The sequence below is a fragment of the Pipistrellus kuhlii genome, unplaced genomic scaffold (genome assembly GCF_014108245.1).
Source record: "Pipistrellus kuhlii isolate mPipKuh1 unplaced genomic scaffold, mPipKuh1.p scaffold_m20_p_6, whole genome shotgun sequence".
In the NCBI taxonomy this organism is placed as follows: Eukaryota; Metazoa; Chordata; class Mammalia; order Chiroptera; family Vespertilionidae; genus Pipistrellus; species Pipistrellus kuhlii.
In genome coordinates, this window is record NW_023425562.1 from 3,221,873 (window position 1) to 3,235,000 (window position 13,128).

The 13,128-nt window shown below is 47.3% G+C and overlaps 1 protein-coding gene across 2 annotated transcripts in view; it reads right to left on the reverse strand.

The window, feature by feature from the left end:
• Positions 1–254: 254 nt before the first annotated feature.
• Positions 255–13,128, reverse strand: part of LOC118707837 (desmocollin-2) — a 28,940-nt gene continuing 16,066 nt past the window's right edge. The window contains exons 7-17 of one of the 2 annotated variants that reach the window (XM_045574351.1): positions 11,545–11,711; positions 9,104–9,238; positions 8,705–8,890; positions 7,655–7,911; positions 7,414–7,556; positions 6,014–6,241; positions 4,257–4,493; positions 3,533–3,657; positions 1,825–2,076; positions 1,037–1,082; positions 814–953 (exon numbers count right to left, since the gene is read on the reverse strand). In XM_045574351.1, the coding sequence (XP_045430307.1) occupies positions 1,047–1,082; positions 1,825–2,076; positions 3,533–3,657; positions 4,257–4,493; positions 6,014–6,241; positions 7,414–7,556; positions 7,655–7,911; positions 8,705–8,890; positions 9,104–9,238; positions 11,545–11,711 (1,766 nt within the window). In that variant the 3' untranslated portion in view covers positions 814–953; positions 1,037–1,046. Of the gene's footprint in view, positions 954–1,036; positions 1,083–1,824; positions 2,077–3,532; positions 3,658–4,256; positions 4,494–6,013; positions 6,242–7,413; positions 7,557–7,654; positions 7,912–8,704; positions 8,891–9,103; positions 9,239–11,544; positions 11,712–13,128 lie in introns of both variants that reach the window. The other variant, XM_036418666.2, reaches the window with a different exon arrangement.

Genomic DNA, 13,128 nt, shown 5'->3' on the forward strand with positions numbered 1-13,128 from the left:
TATACTACACAGTATATATGTAGTATATGTGTATATATATATATATATATATATATATATATACTACACAGTATATATGTAGTATATGTGTATATATATATATATACTACACAGTATATATGTAGTATATGTGTGTGTGTGTATATATATATATACTACACAGTATATATGTAGTATATGTGTATATATATATATATACACACACTAATGTAGTATACACACACACACACACACACACACACACACCTTAGAGTGGTTAGGAGCACCACAGTCTTCAGCACCACACGACAATGAATGAACTAGGTAACAGGAGATCCCGTTAAATCACGGCCTCCACAGTGTTTCTGTTAGGTAACACATTAGCCTACGATAAAGACTTACATTCGTGTTTATTGCACTGTAACTTGGCTGTTGTCGTTACACCAGTATGTAAACAATAACGCAGACTTCCTTAATATTTCTGTCTCTGTAGGTCTCTTGGGGTGGAAGACAAGTAATTGAAAAACCACGTGAAGAACTGAGAAATGAGTGCACTCACTCACTCACAGCATCTCTCCCTCATTGCATTTTCCTCAAGACATCCCATCGGAACAAAAGGGTAGCCCCAACTCAAGCACAGTGTCCTCTATTGAAAAACAAAACAAAAACCAAAAAACCAACAAAAACCCCAACCCTGGTCTTTAACTTAATTTTTTTAAAAAGGAAGGCAGAAAAGGTGATACAGCCGCTGGTGTCGGTAGACGCGTCGGATGCTCTCATCTCTTCACGCATGCTTCTGCGAGTGTCCTAAATTTGGGCTCCAGGTGGTCCAGGAAGTCCAGGCGGTCTTCCTCCTGCCGGTCGCTGCAGCAGCCCACGGAGCCGGCCACGGAGCCCTGGCCCTCGTAGAGGTAGGGGAGCACGTAGTCCTGGGCGTGCCCCTGACAGTCGTCCTGGTCGCACAGCTGCACTTTCTGCCAAGGGGGACACAACGCCTCTTAGTATTGGGTTTTTAAACACCAAGACTTACCAACGTGAAAAAAGGGCTTTGATTTACCTTCGATTGTTTAATTTTTAATCAGAGTGTGTCCTCTAATCGATTCCTACATGTAAGAAATGCACATGATTGGTCTGTATCACACATCACACTGTACAGTCATGACATAGCATGTTTCTAAAAGCCACCCAGGGGATACAAGTATACAAGAGCTCATTTCGAGGGACCCTCACTTTCCCTTTAAAAATGTTGGCTGACACAAAATGCATCCCTTAAACCAGTGGTCGGCAAATTCATTAGTCACAGAGCCGAATAGCAACAGCACAACGATTGACATGTCTTTGGAGAGCCACATTTTTTAAACTTAAACTTCTAACACCACTTCTTCCAAATAGACTCGCCCAGGTCATGGTATTTTGTGGAAGAGCCACACTCAAGGGGCCAAAGAGCCGCATGTGGCTCAAGAGTCACAGTTTGCTGACCATGGTCTTAAATGGTCCCAGTGGACACATGTACACATCTTTCCAGAGAGGCCTGGTGACCGTGCTGGCTGGGACCGTCTGAGATCACCCTTTCGATTTGTATGCCATGAGCGCCCACATGGGAAATATAAACACGATGCTGTGAGGATGGTAATTTAAATATCTCACATGATTTCGGTAAGAACTAAAAACCAAGCAACATGTGAGGCCAAGACCCACTTCGCAGAACGAAATCAAAATGAAGGAAAGCAGCTTTTCGCTCTAGACTAATCGTTAAGAACTAGGTTCAGTCAGGCCATTGGATCACAATCATGTAGGAAGCTGTGGAGGAATCGGTGGGCGTGCGGGCGGCTCGGGGAAACGCACCTCGCCGAGGCGGGGCTGGGTGAAGCTGCGCCACTCGGAGTGGGCGCCTCTGCAGGTGTCCACCTCCACGCGGCCCGGCCCGCAGGCCTCCAGCACGTGATGCTGCCCGGGCCCCCGGCACGAGTCCAAGGTCTGGTGTCCCTTCACCATCTCGATGGTCTCCTGCCCTCCATGGATCAGCCCGGGTCCCATGGTGCCACGGGCCCCTGTCCCCGCACCGCCCACGGTGTGGGTGAAGCCGTTGGTGGAATACTGCAACAAAACAGACTGCGTCACGGCCACAGAGGAGACCAAGAGGAACAAGAACAAGAAGAACAACAACAGCAACAAGAACAACAGCAACAAGAACAACAACAAGAAGCATGCGGATAAGGCCTGAGTCTCTGTGCCAGGAGGTGAGCTCTCTGAGAGCAGGGGCTGAGTCTGCCTGGCAGCCCTGAGGCTCAGCTATTGCAACCACAGGCTCAGTGGTGTCTGAGGCAAGCCACACACGGCAGGGGTTGAGCGGCCCGGACCCTGGGACAAATCGGAAAGCTGACGGGGTCCTGTCGTTAGACACTTCCTCCAAGCCTGCCCAGCTTCGTCTGCTAAAGCCTCCCAGCGCCTCCTGCCTGCAGCCAGGACGCTGGGACTGTGTCTCAAACACACTTCCCCTGCTTAGTCTAACGCCACTCCCGCCACCAGACTGGGGAAACAGAGACGAGGACCGGGATTTTCATTCTGTGTCGAAGCTGCTGCCCCTTCAACCAAAACAAGAACGACAGAGCTAAAGTGGCCCTAAAGGAATCTTAGCTGTGGCCTGGGCACGTGTGGGCGGGCACCATTCGATGTGTCTCTCTCACATGGACGTCTCTCTCTCTCTCTCTCTCTCTCTCTCTGTCTTCCCCTCCCTCCCACTCTCTAAAAATCAATGGGAAATATATTTGGGTGATGGTTAACAACAAAAAGAATTTTAGCTGCAATCATGAACCTTGGCAATCTAAATAAATAAAATTACATCGGCCGGGAAAAGAAGGCCACAAGAGCTTGCCCTGATTTGCTACGTCGTGTTGTTAGAGAGAACCCCAAGTTTCATCTCCCCCCACACCCTCCTAGACGCCACCCTCCTTTTTCTAAATCTCTCCAGCTAATGACCTGTGAATAATTAATCGAAACCTTTTTACAACACAAACAGTGGTTTCAATATATATATATATAGATAGATATGTAATGTTGAAATCATGAAACACTTGAAATAGGAAGTAATGCTAGCAGGCTCAGGGACTGTTACTATTGAGTAACCCTGTGTGGCCACACGGAAATGCCACCAGTTGCCAGGGGAATGGATGCCGTGTTGCATGTTCCATGGGACCGATGACGTTTCTATACAGCAAGTTACCTGGTTTCAAAAGAACTTTGTTCAGAAAAAGATGACGATCGTTGGTTAGGCCAACTTATCCCTTGTATTTATTTAAAAAAGACAGTCCTGGCTAGTGTTGCTCAGTGGGTTGGGCCCCGCTGTCCTGTGCACTGAGAGGTTGCCAGGCGGATTCCCGGTCAGGGCACACGCCAGAGTGGCAGGCCTGATCCCCAGCGCGGGGCGTGCAGGAGACAGACGATCCACCCGCTCTCACATCCCTGTTTGTCTCTCTCTCTCCCCCTCTCCCTTTTTCTCTCTCTCAAAACCCATGGAAGTATTTAAATTAAACAATAAAGACAAACCACTCACCACTTTGTCTTCGCCGGGGGCCTCGGTGTTGGACACGATGAGGTTCTGCTGGGTCAGGTCGTCGGGAAGGGGTTTGGGCTTCCTGGCCGCCCCCGTGGCCCCGCAGACGAGGGTGAAGAGGATGCCTGCGGGGGGAGAGTCCCTGAGTGAGCACCCGGCGGGGGAGGCATGGGCGTCTGATGTGGACGGGAGGCGGCTTTCCGGGAAACGCATGCATGGCAGCTGGTCTCCCGGTGCGGGACAGACGCACCTGCCCCCGCAGACAGATGGGGCAGAGGCCTGCCTCGGGCTGTGGTCCGGGCTGAGTTTTGTTTACACTGAGATGCCAGCGGAAGTACAAATACAGGCCCATTCGCTGGTGCATTCAATCTGCACGCTAAGCTGAAACCGGTGTGGCTCAGTGGTAGAGCTTCGGCCTGCGGACTGAAGGGTCCCAGGTTCGATTCCGGTCAAGGGCATGTACCTTGGTTGCGGGCACATCCCCAGTAGGGGGGTGTGCAGGAGGCAGCTGATCGATGTTTCTCTCTCATCGATGTTTCTAGCTCTCTATCCCTCTCCCTTCCTCTCTGTGAAAAATCAATAAAATATATATTTTTAAAAAATCTGCGTGTGAAATAGGCATCCAGCTATCAGCCGGAGGAACAGCCACAGACACAGCGCTGCTCTCCCCGCGTGCCCAGAGAGTTACTGGAAGAGCTGTGATCCGGGTGCAAGCAGGACTCACAGAACAGCAGGGCGATGCCCAGCAGGATGGCCAGGATGGCCCACTTCCCCAGCCGGAAGTCCCCGGCGCCGGTCCTGGCGAGCCCGCGGAGCGAGCAGTCGTCCTCGGTGATGCAGTCACACACCATGACGGTCAAGGGCGTGACGCTGGACAGGCCGTGCCTGTCGGTGACTCTGACGCGGACCGTATACGGTCCGAACGGAGCGTCGTTCTGGTTGTAAAGCCGTGCTGCTGTATCTGAAAAAAACACACAAGGAAATAAAACCAAGCGTCACCACAGGTCATGGCTTAGTCGCTATGACGGGACAGACCTCACACTGCCCTGCACATGGTGTCCCCGGTGGATGGCGCATCTGCTGCGAGATGGCAGATGTGAATGGGCCGAACGGTCCTAACCTACAGCCCTTGGTTGGAAGCATACTGCGTGTAAATGTTTGTCTCTGTCGCCTCTCTAAAAAGGTCTGGTTTTTTGTAATAATAGTTATCTGTCCATGGATAACGTTTTCCTCTCCTAACTAGGGGACTTGTTAGGAGATTGGTTTTTATCACAGCTTTGACAAATCCTACCTAATAAAAGGGTAATATGCAAATTACCCCCTGGACCAGGAGTCCAAGCTGGGGGCAGGGCCAGCCCACCAACCCCCCCAGCCATTCCCCCCACCAACCAGACCCTGCCCGTGCAGGATTGGTGCACTGGGCCTCTAGTTTAATAGAAGCATTTGTGGTGTTTCTTTTATACATGATTCCAGACACAGGGCCTTGACTTGCCACTACAGCTTCTGTACGACCTTATTTTTCTTCCTCCAATCTGTTTTCCCTTTCCTTTTACTCAGGCCCTTTCTCCTTTTAATTTGCCTCCATGAGAAGTTGAGGAGGAATTGCTGAAAGCATGAGGTTGACGATCTTTCCAGGGCGTTTTATACACAAACCCCACTCAGCTTTATTGGTCTGCATCGCAAAAGAGGAGCCAGGGAGACAGGGCATCTGGCCCCGGGCGGGACAGCCAGCAGACGGAGCGGCTGCGGGAGGGTAGGAGCTGTCATAGGCAGTGATGCCAAGGGCACAGAGAGGGTCCCTTTAATTTTCCCCATCCTTGTCGCAGAGGTGACTGTGCTTGACAGCAGAGGCACAGACGAGGAGCCAAGTTCAGGGAGAACCCCAAGCAGAAGACCACAGTGATGGCGCAGACCACCCTACGGTGTGTGGATGAGGAGCGAGAATGAACGTGAGAGTCCACGTTAACACCTAAGGCTGTGGTCGGCAAACTGCGGCTCACGAGCCATGTGCAGCTCTTCAGCCGCTTGAGTGTGGCTCTTCCACACAATCCCACATTCGGGCGTGCAAGTAGAGTGGGATGGACACCTCGTGGCCCATGCGCAGAAGTGGGTTTTCTGCCTGGGCGAGTCTGTTTCGAAGAAGTGGCGCTGGAACACTCAAAGGGCCAAAGAGCCTCGGCTTGCTGACCGCTGGCCTAAGGGAACCCTGGCACCAGACGGATTGGAGATGAGCCCCGGGGAGGTCCGATTCTGCCACATGACCGCCGAGAAGCCTGCCTTCCTCACGGCGGCTCCCACTGCCACCTCGGTGAGCAGGGTAAAGAGCGTCAGACGCGTTCGGATGGGGGCGGAGATCAGACTGGGATGGCACACCGGAAACAGATACTGTCACCCCAAGGAATTTAATTCCAAAAACTACAAAGGAAAACATATCTCAGACACCCTCCTGGTGAAAAGGACCACGTGTCTGGGCGTCCGTACCATTGATTGTGGTCAGTCCCCACGCTCTCCGGGCGTCTCGATCAGAGTCCTCCTCCAGGCTGAAGGTGAAGGGCGGGCCGTTTGCGGGGTCGTCGGGGTCGAAGGCCACGATCTCCGTGGAGGACATGGTGGGCTTGCAGATCACCGCCGTCTTCCTCAGAATGACCGGGCCGTTGTCATTCACGTCCTCCAGGACGATCCCCAGCGTCCCGGTGCACGTCCTCCCAACTGTGAGATCCGATACAAACACAGCACGGAACGTTCTGAGTTTTCACCAGGACATTTTTATTTAAATATTTATCGGGCACCTTTCAAAAGGCCGCACAGACAGTAACTGCTATCGAAATTTGTCATTTACTCCCTATACAGCTACCGTAGACCTGGAAACTCTTATGGACGTGAGCTTTGACTAATTTTTAAAAGGAGAAAGGAAAAGAGTATGAACAGGGCTTTTAAAAATATATGTTTTTTTGTGTTTGTTTTTTTTTTATGAAAACGGTTTAGCTCAATGGATAGAGCGTCGGCTTGGGGACTGAAAGGTCCCGGGTTCGATTCCAGTCAAGGGCATGTACCTTGGTTGCGGGCATATCCCCAGTAGGAGGTGTGCAAGAGGCAGCTGATCAATGACTCTCTCTCATCGATGTTTCTAACTCTCTATCTCTCTCCCTTCCTCTCTGTACAAAATCAATAAAAAATATATTTTAAAAAAAGAATATATATATATATGTTTTTTATTTTGCAGTGGGGCAAATAAGTAGGTTCTCTCTATAATTAATTTTTCTGCCAAATGAAATATTATAAGAGATAGGACTACATAACTTGAAGTTCATTTTACTTGTCATTTTCTCAATATTTAATGAATACTTAACTTTTTTGCCCTTGACCAGAATTGAACTTGGGACCCTTCAGTCTGTAGGCCGACACTCTATCTACTGAGCCAAACTGATTAGGGCTGGATACTTAACTTTTATTTTCTTTTTAAAAAAATATGTATTTTGATTTTTTACAGAGAGGAACGGAGAGATAGTTAGAAACCTCGATGAGAGAGAAACAGCCACCTCCTGCACATTCCCTGCTGGGGATGTGCCCACAACCAAGGTTCATGCCCTTGACCGGAAATGAGCCCATGACCTTTTAGTTGGCAGGCCGATGCTCTATCCACTGAGCCAAACCGGTTTCGGCTGGATACTCAACTTTTAAAAGTGACTCAAGTTCCAAGCGTTTCTGGGACTGTTATTTTATCCTGACACCTAAACCAGAGGGTGCTAGCAGAAAGCAGACAGGAGTGAAGAGGCACAACAAACGTCTGCATGGCAGTCAGTGCCACAGGGGAAGATGCCCTGGGACTGCATCCCGCTGCCGGGAGATGTGCGCGGCTGGCCTGGGAACGCCGCTCTTACCTTCGTCCGTTGCCAGGATGGTGACGTTATAGAGCCCATTCCTGATGGACTCAGCCTCCCTGTCCAAGTTCCTGAACGTTGTGATTGATCCCGTGTTCTCATCCACCGTGATCCAGCCTTTCGGGTCATTTATTTTCTTGTACCTGCCCATCAGGAGTTAAAATAACAGCGTATCATGAGCCAAGTGATGATCGCGGTGTCCAATGAGTTACAGACGTAAGAAGCTCGGACCCATACGCACCGGATGCCGCTGCTGCCCTTGGTGTCCGGGTTGTAGGCTTTGTAGCCGCTGCTCCTCGTGTTCACCGGCGCGTTCTCCTTAATCCGCACCGTCTGCACCGGGGGGACGCACTCGGGGCCCTCGTCCTGGTTCTTCACGTTCACCGTGACCGTGGCCGTGCTCACGGCCGACCTGGAGGTCGTTTCTCGGTAGTACGGGGCTTCGTTAGCCACGCAGATTTGCAGGGTCAGCTGCTGCCGCTCCTCATAGTTCAGCGGCTGCAAACGCAATAGAGCTGGAGATCAGTCCCCGACACGGGATGCTGGGCAGTGCCAACGGGCACGTGTGACTCCTTACATGTGGAGCCGTGTTGGCGTGGTGCTGGGAAGGGTCAGGAGACTATCAAACAAGTGCCCAGAAACGAGGGGGGGGGGGGAGGGCAGTCCTTCACCTCACTCAGTGTTTGGTGAAACCGGTAAAACCAAACCAAACCAACAAAAACCCCGCTCCCCAGCTGCAGGTGAACACAATTTTTAATTGATTTATGGAGATACGAGCTGTTTCTGAAATGTAAAGTGCTACTTATGGGCTATCGAGTCAATTGGCCAAAAGGAACAAATTTCCGTTATAAAGTCAGTATGTCATGGGGATCATGGGAATGTCATGAACAGCATGGTGATTGGAGTTAATAATCCCGTACTGCATATTTGAAAGTAGCTAGGAGCATGGATCTTGAAAGTCCTCAAGAAAAAATTTATAAGGAAAAAATTTCTTGTATGTGTGGTGGCAGATACTAACTTGACTTGATTGTGGTGATCATTTTGCAACACATACAAGTATCATGTTGTATCCCTGAAACTGATGCAATGCTATGTCATACGTCCATTTAAAGAAAAAGGCTCCCAAAATGACATATCCATCCCATTATATATGAAGAACATAGCATTTACATTTATCTATATATCTACCTTATTCCTACATTTATCAAAATCCCTTCCTTTTCATTAACTCTAGTAATCTAACCTATCATATCATAATCCACCAACAACTAATTTGCTAACTTGTTCTTACCTTAACCACACACAGCACCCCTTCATTGGTTTTGGGATCCGTTACAATTTTAAAATGTCCGTTTTCATTGCCCGATAAAATGGTATAGACAGCTCTCCAATTAGCGGTGTTAATTAAATCCTTATCCTCCACGCTGACACGCAAGATTTCCACATCCACTGTATTTTCTTCCACGAATGCCACATACTAAAATAATACAAGCAAAACAAAGAGTTAGCAACTCCCAAAAAACAGAACACCGTGTGGTGAGAGCCTGCTTCTCATTTCCGAAGGTCTATGTTTCCATGGTTTTAAACTCCACTCCAGGCGGCCGTCAGGGGACCCTCCATTAGAAATCATGGACGTACATGGGCCTCGTCAGCCACGGACACCGGGCTCCCGCGGAGACCACGTACTTACAGAAGAGCGTGTGAAGGTCGGCAGGTGGTCGTTGACATCTTCGATGTAAATGACGCAGGTGGCAGTGGTTTGCAAGCCAAAATGTTGGCCATTCATGTCTTGCACTTTTATATTCAACTGGTATTTGTCCAGTACCTGGAAGGAACGTAAGAATTCAATGGCTGAGTGAAAGCACCATTAGACACAAAGTCTTATTCTACACTTTGCCATTACCCCTGCATTGAAGAATGTAAGAGGGATTCTGGTAAAGTTCATCGCTTTCAAATGCTGGCAGAAGAATAATCCCCTCCCACTAGTAATATTCACTTAGTTCGTGAAAGCAGAGCAGTTTCCTCAGGTTTAAAGTGCTGCTTCTAGATGGGGGAATCAATTGGTTTTAAATTTACTCAATGGAAAGAACAGATACAGTCCTAGTACAGTGGTCAGCAAACTCATTCGTCAACAAAGCTGAATATCAACAGTATAATAATTGAAATTTCTTTTGAGAGCCAAATTTTTTAAACTTAAACTATACAGGTAGGTAAATTGTTATTAACTTAATTAGAGTTCTCCTAATTTTGTGGAAGAGCCACACTAAAGGGGCCAAAGAGCTGCAGTTTGCCGACCACTGTCTTAGTACATTTAATATTGCCTATTAATCAATCAAAATCTTTATCTCCCACCCAAAGCACATTCTTGTATGTTCAAAAACAGATGTCAGTGACTCATGCCAGATGATGTGAATATCATTTTGTAAAAAAGAGAGATTTTAAACATTTACATTTAAGAATTTACATTGATAAAAATATCATTAAATTAGCATGAAAACAGGGGTCGGAACTATGTCATTTGTTGTCTCCAAGGAAAATAGAATCTGGCTCTTAGGAATCTTCATTCATTAGAGATTGCAGAAAGCTTACCACTAGTTAAAAATGTGTTTCTCCTTGTGGTGGTTTTATTTATGGTAAGTAATTGAGGCATAGATTATAAACACGGAGAAGAATGCTCCAGACTGAACATGAGAAGACCTGGGTTCTATTCCCAACTCCCAAAATAACAAAATGTAATCGCAGGCAGTTGAAACATTCCCCTTACCTAGGTTTCCTCTTTTATAAAACAACTAGGGGATCGGTGCACAAAATCTGTGCATGAGTAAGGTCCATAGGCCTGGCTGGGGATAAAGGCCTATCAGGCCCTTCCGGCTGCCAGCCAGGGCCTTCCTTCATTCTGCACCACCCCCTGTTGGTCAGCACATGTCATAGCAAGCAAGCAAACTCCTGGTCTCCCCATCAAACTCCCAAGCAGACAATTTGCATCTCTATATTTGCATTTACAATATAGAGAGATGATAATAATGCATAATTCCTACATAATTCCCCTCTTTTTGTAAGACAAAAAATAATATGTGAAAAACCATCCTAATCTTCTATTTAGAATATCCACCTTCTTCCCTTAATTCCATCACTCTTAAATTTCCTTATCTTCATTCATTTCCTTAAAAACTAAAATTTCTGTCAATCTCTATGCTCTTTATACATATTTTTTTTTCTGATTTACTTCTCTCTCACAACCAATCACATATGTTGGCTTGAAAAGAACAGCCCTATTGTATTAAACATTTTAAACACCTCATTCCAGTAGACTTCCAGGAGGAAATATACATTTTATTCGTAGTGAACTAAGCCTTATTGGAAATAACCAGTTGGTTGATAAGAGAAGACATGCAGTGTTGTGGGCCTAAATGTGAATCTGTGCTGTCCTCTGGGGTCCAAAGGCCTTCCAGGGCGGAAGGCAGCAGAGGGAAGCTGGAATCTGGGAGCCTGAAATGGCCCCAGAGCCACTGGATAAAACCGCCCCAAGACTCCTTGGTTTGTCTTCAACCAATTCTGTCAGAAGAATCTACTCAAGAGACTGATTTACAATCTGCTTTCCCTGTGTACATCAATCCTGTGAAAACCCTGCATATGATGCAGAGCTTTAACACAAATTCATGCATTTATCCAGGAAATGATATTGTATTCTTCACTGGCACATACTCACAATAAACATAGATGAATTTATAAATAATAAGACAAATAAGTGCCAATTTCACTGTGGAATTTCTTTGTGGATGAGGTAGGAAAAAATGATTAATTTATTCAGTTTCAGTCCACAGTCCATGTGAAGAAATGGGAGGTGTGAACTGGGCACATCTGCTGAGTAACACAGTCGGTGGTTCCCCTCAAGGAAAGAGCTGAACTAGCTGCTGCTGTTGTGTTTAAAAGCTACCGTCTTCAGATGGAAGACATCAGTGGTTATTCAGGTGGGTACATTTGAAAGACATTTTGTCAACCATGAAGTGTAACATGCTTCAAATGGTAATGTTTGGAAAACTGGATTCATGACATACCGTTCAAAAACACATTGACTACAGGTGCCATGAACTAACATGGCGAACAACATGTGGTGAGTGTCAGCGTTACCTCTCTGTCCAGCTGAGACGTGGTGGTGGTGATCATGCCTGTGGTGGGGTTCATGAAAAACAGGGTGGGGGCCGCCGGCAGCTGCTGCACGATGGAGTACTTGAGCAGCGTGTGCAGCGAGCCAGGCTCGTCGTTGTCAGTCGCACACACCTGTCCCACGGTGGCGCCTACACAGGGGAAAAGCCTCTGTAACTGCCCAAACTTTTACATTCTCAACTTTCCCTTCACATACGTATTATTGTTGATTCCAGAGAGGAAGGGAGAGGGAGAGAGAAATAGAAACATCATTGAGAGAGAGAGAGAACCATTGATCGGCTGCCTCCTGCACACCCCACACTGGGGATGGAGTCCCAACCTGGCCATGTGCCCTGACTAGGAAACAAACTGTGACCTCTTGGTTCATAGGTCAATGCTCAACCACTGAGCCATACCAGCTGGGCTCAACTTTCCCTTTATGTAGTTCCTTTCTATGTACTTCAAAAATGCTTTGGAACACTTACTAATAAATCAGAGTAATAATCGTTTTTATTATAATAACAGTTTGTGGATTTCTAGGTGAAGCATCCCCTCCTTTTCAGTATCCCAATGGCCTAACATTTTGGAATTCAGTGACCATATCCATATTTACTGCATTCAATGAATAATTTTATAAATGTTGACATTATTCCTTCATGGTCTTTGTATTTCTACGCTGAAGAGTTCTAATTATTCTTTAGTCTTTTTTCTATCTGTAAGCTTGTACTTAAATTGATTATACAGGTCCATTTTCTCTGAAAATTCTTGGTTTAGTTGGATCTTCCTAAAGGAAGACTCAAAGATTGCATTCTTCCAGCTAACATGGTCCATTTCCACAAGATGAGAAAGCATCTCTATTATTATCAATGACCTTTAGGATTGTGCCCAGAATAGTGTTAATCATTTAATCACTATAGAACATCAGTAGATCCCATCAAGGCTAAGATTTTTACTATTTTTGGTGTACACTCTCTTAACAGGATTCTTTTATTTCACACATTCTTCTTCAAGCCAAACTGTCCCCTATCCATTCTGATTCCACATCTTCCCTGGCAATGCTAGTTACACCAGAAGGCAAAGTAACATTTATTGAGGAATCCCTACTTTTCGGACACTGTGCTTGGCATTCCATGTATATAATGCTCCAACTAGAGGCCCGGTGCACAAAATTTGTGCACGTGTGTGTGTGTGTGTGTGTGTGTGTGTGTGTGTATCCCTCGAACCAGTCTGCACCCTCTCCAACCCAAGACTGCTGGCTCCCAACCACTCACCTGCCTACCAGCCTGATCACCCCTAACCACTCCCCTCTCAGACTGATCAACACCTAACTGCTCCCCTGCCAGTCAGATTGCTCCTAACTGCCCTCCCCTGCTGGCCTGGTCACCCCTAACTGCCCTCCCCTTCAGGCCTGGTCACCCACCCCCACCAGCCCTCCTCTGTCAGCCTGGTCACCCCTAACTGCCCTCCCATTCAGGCCTGATCACCCCCAACTGCACTCCCCTGAAGGCCATCTTGTGGCAGCCATCTTGTGTCCACATGGGGATAGCCATCTTTGACCACATGGGGGTG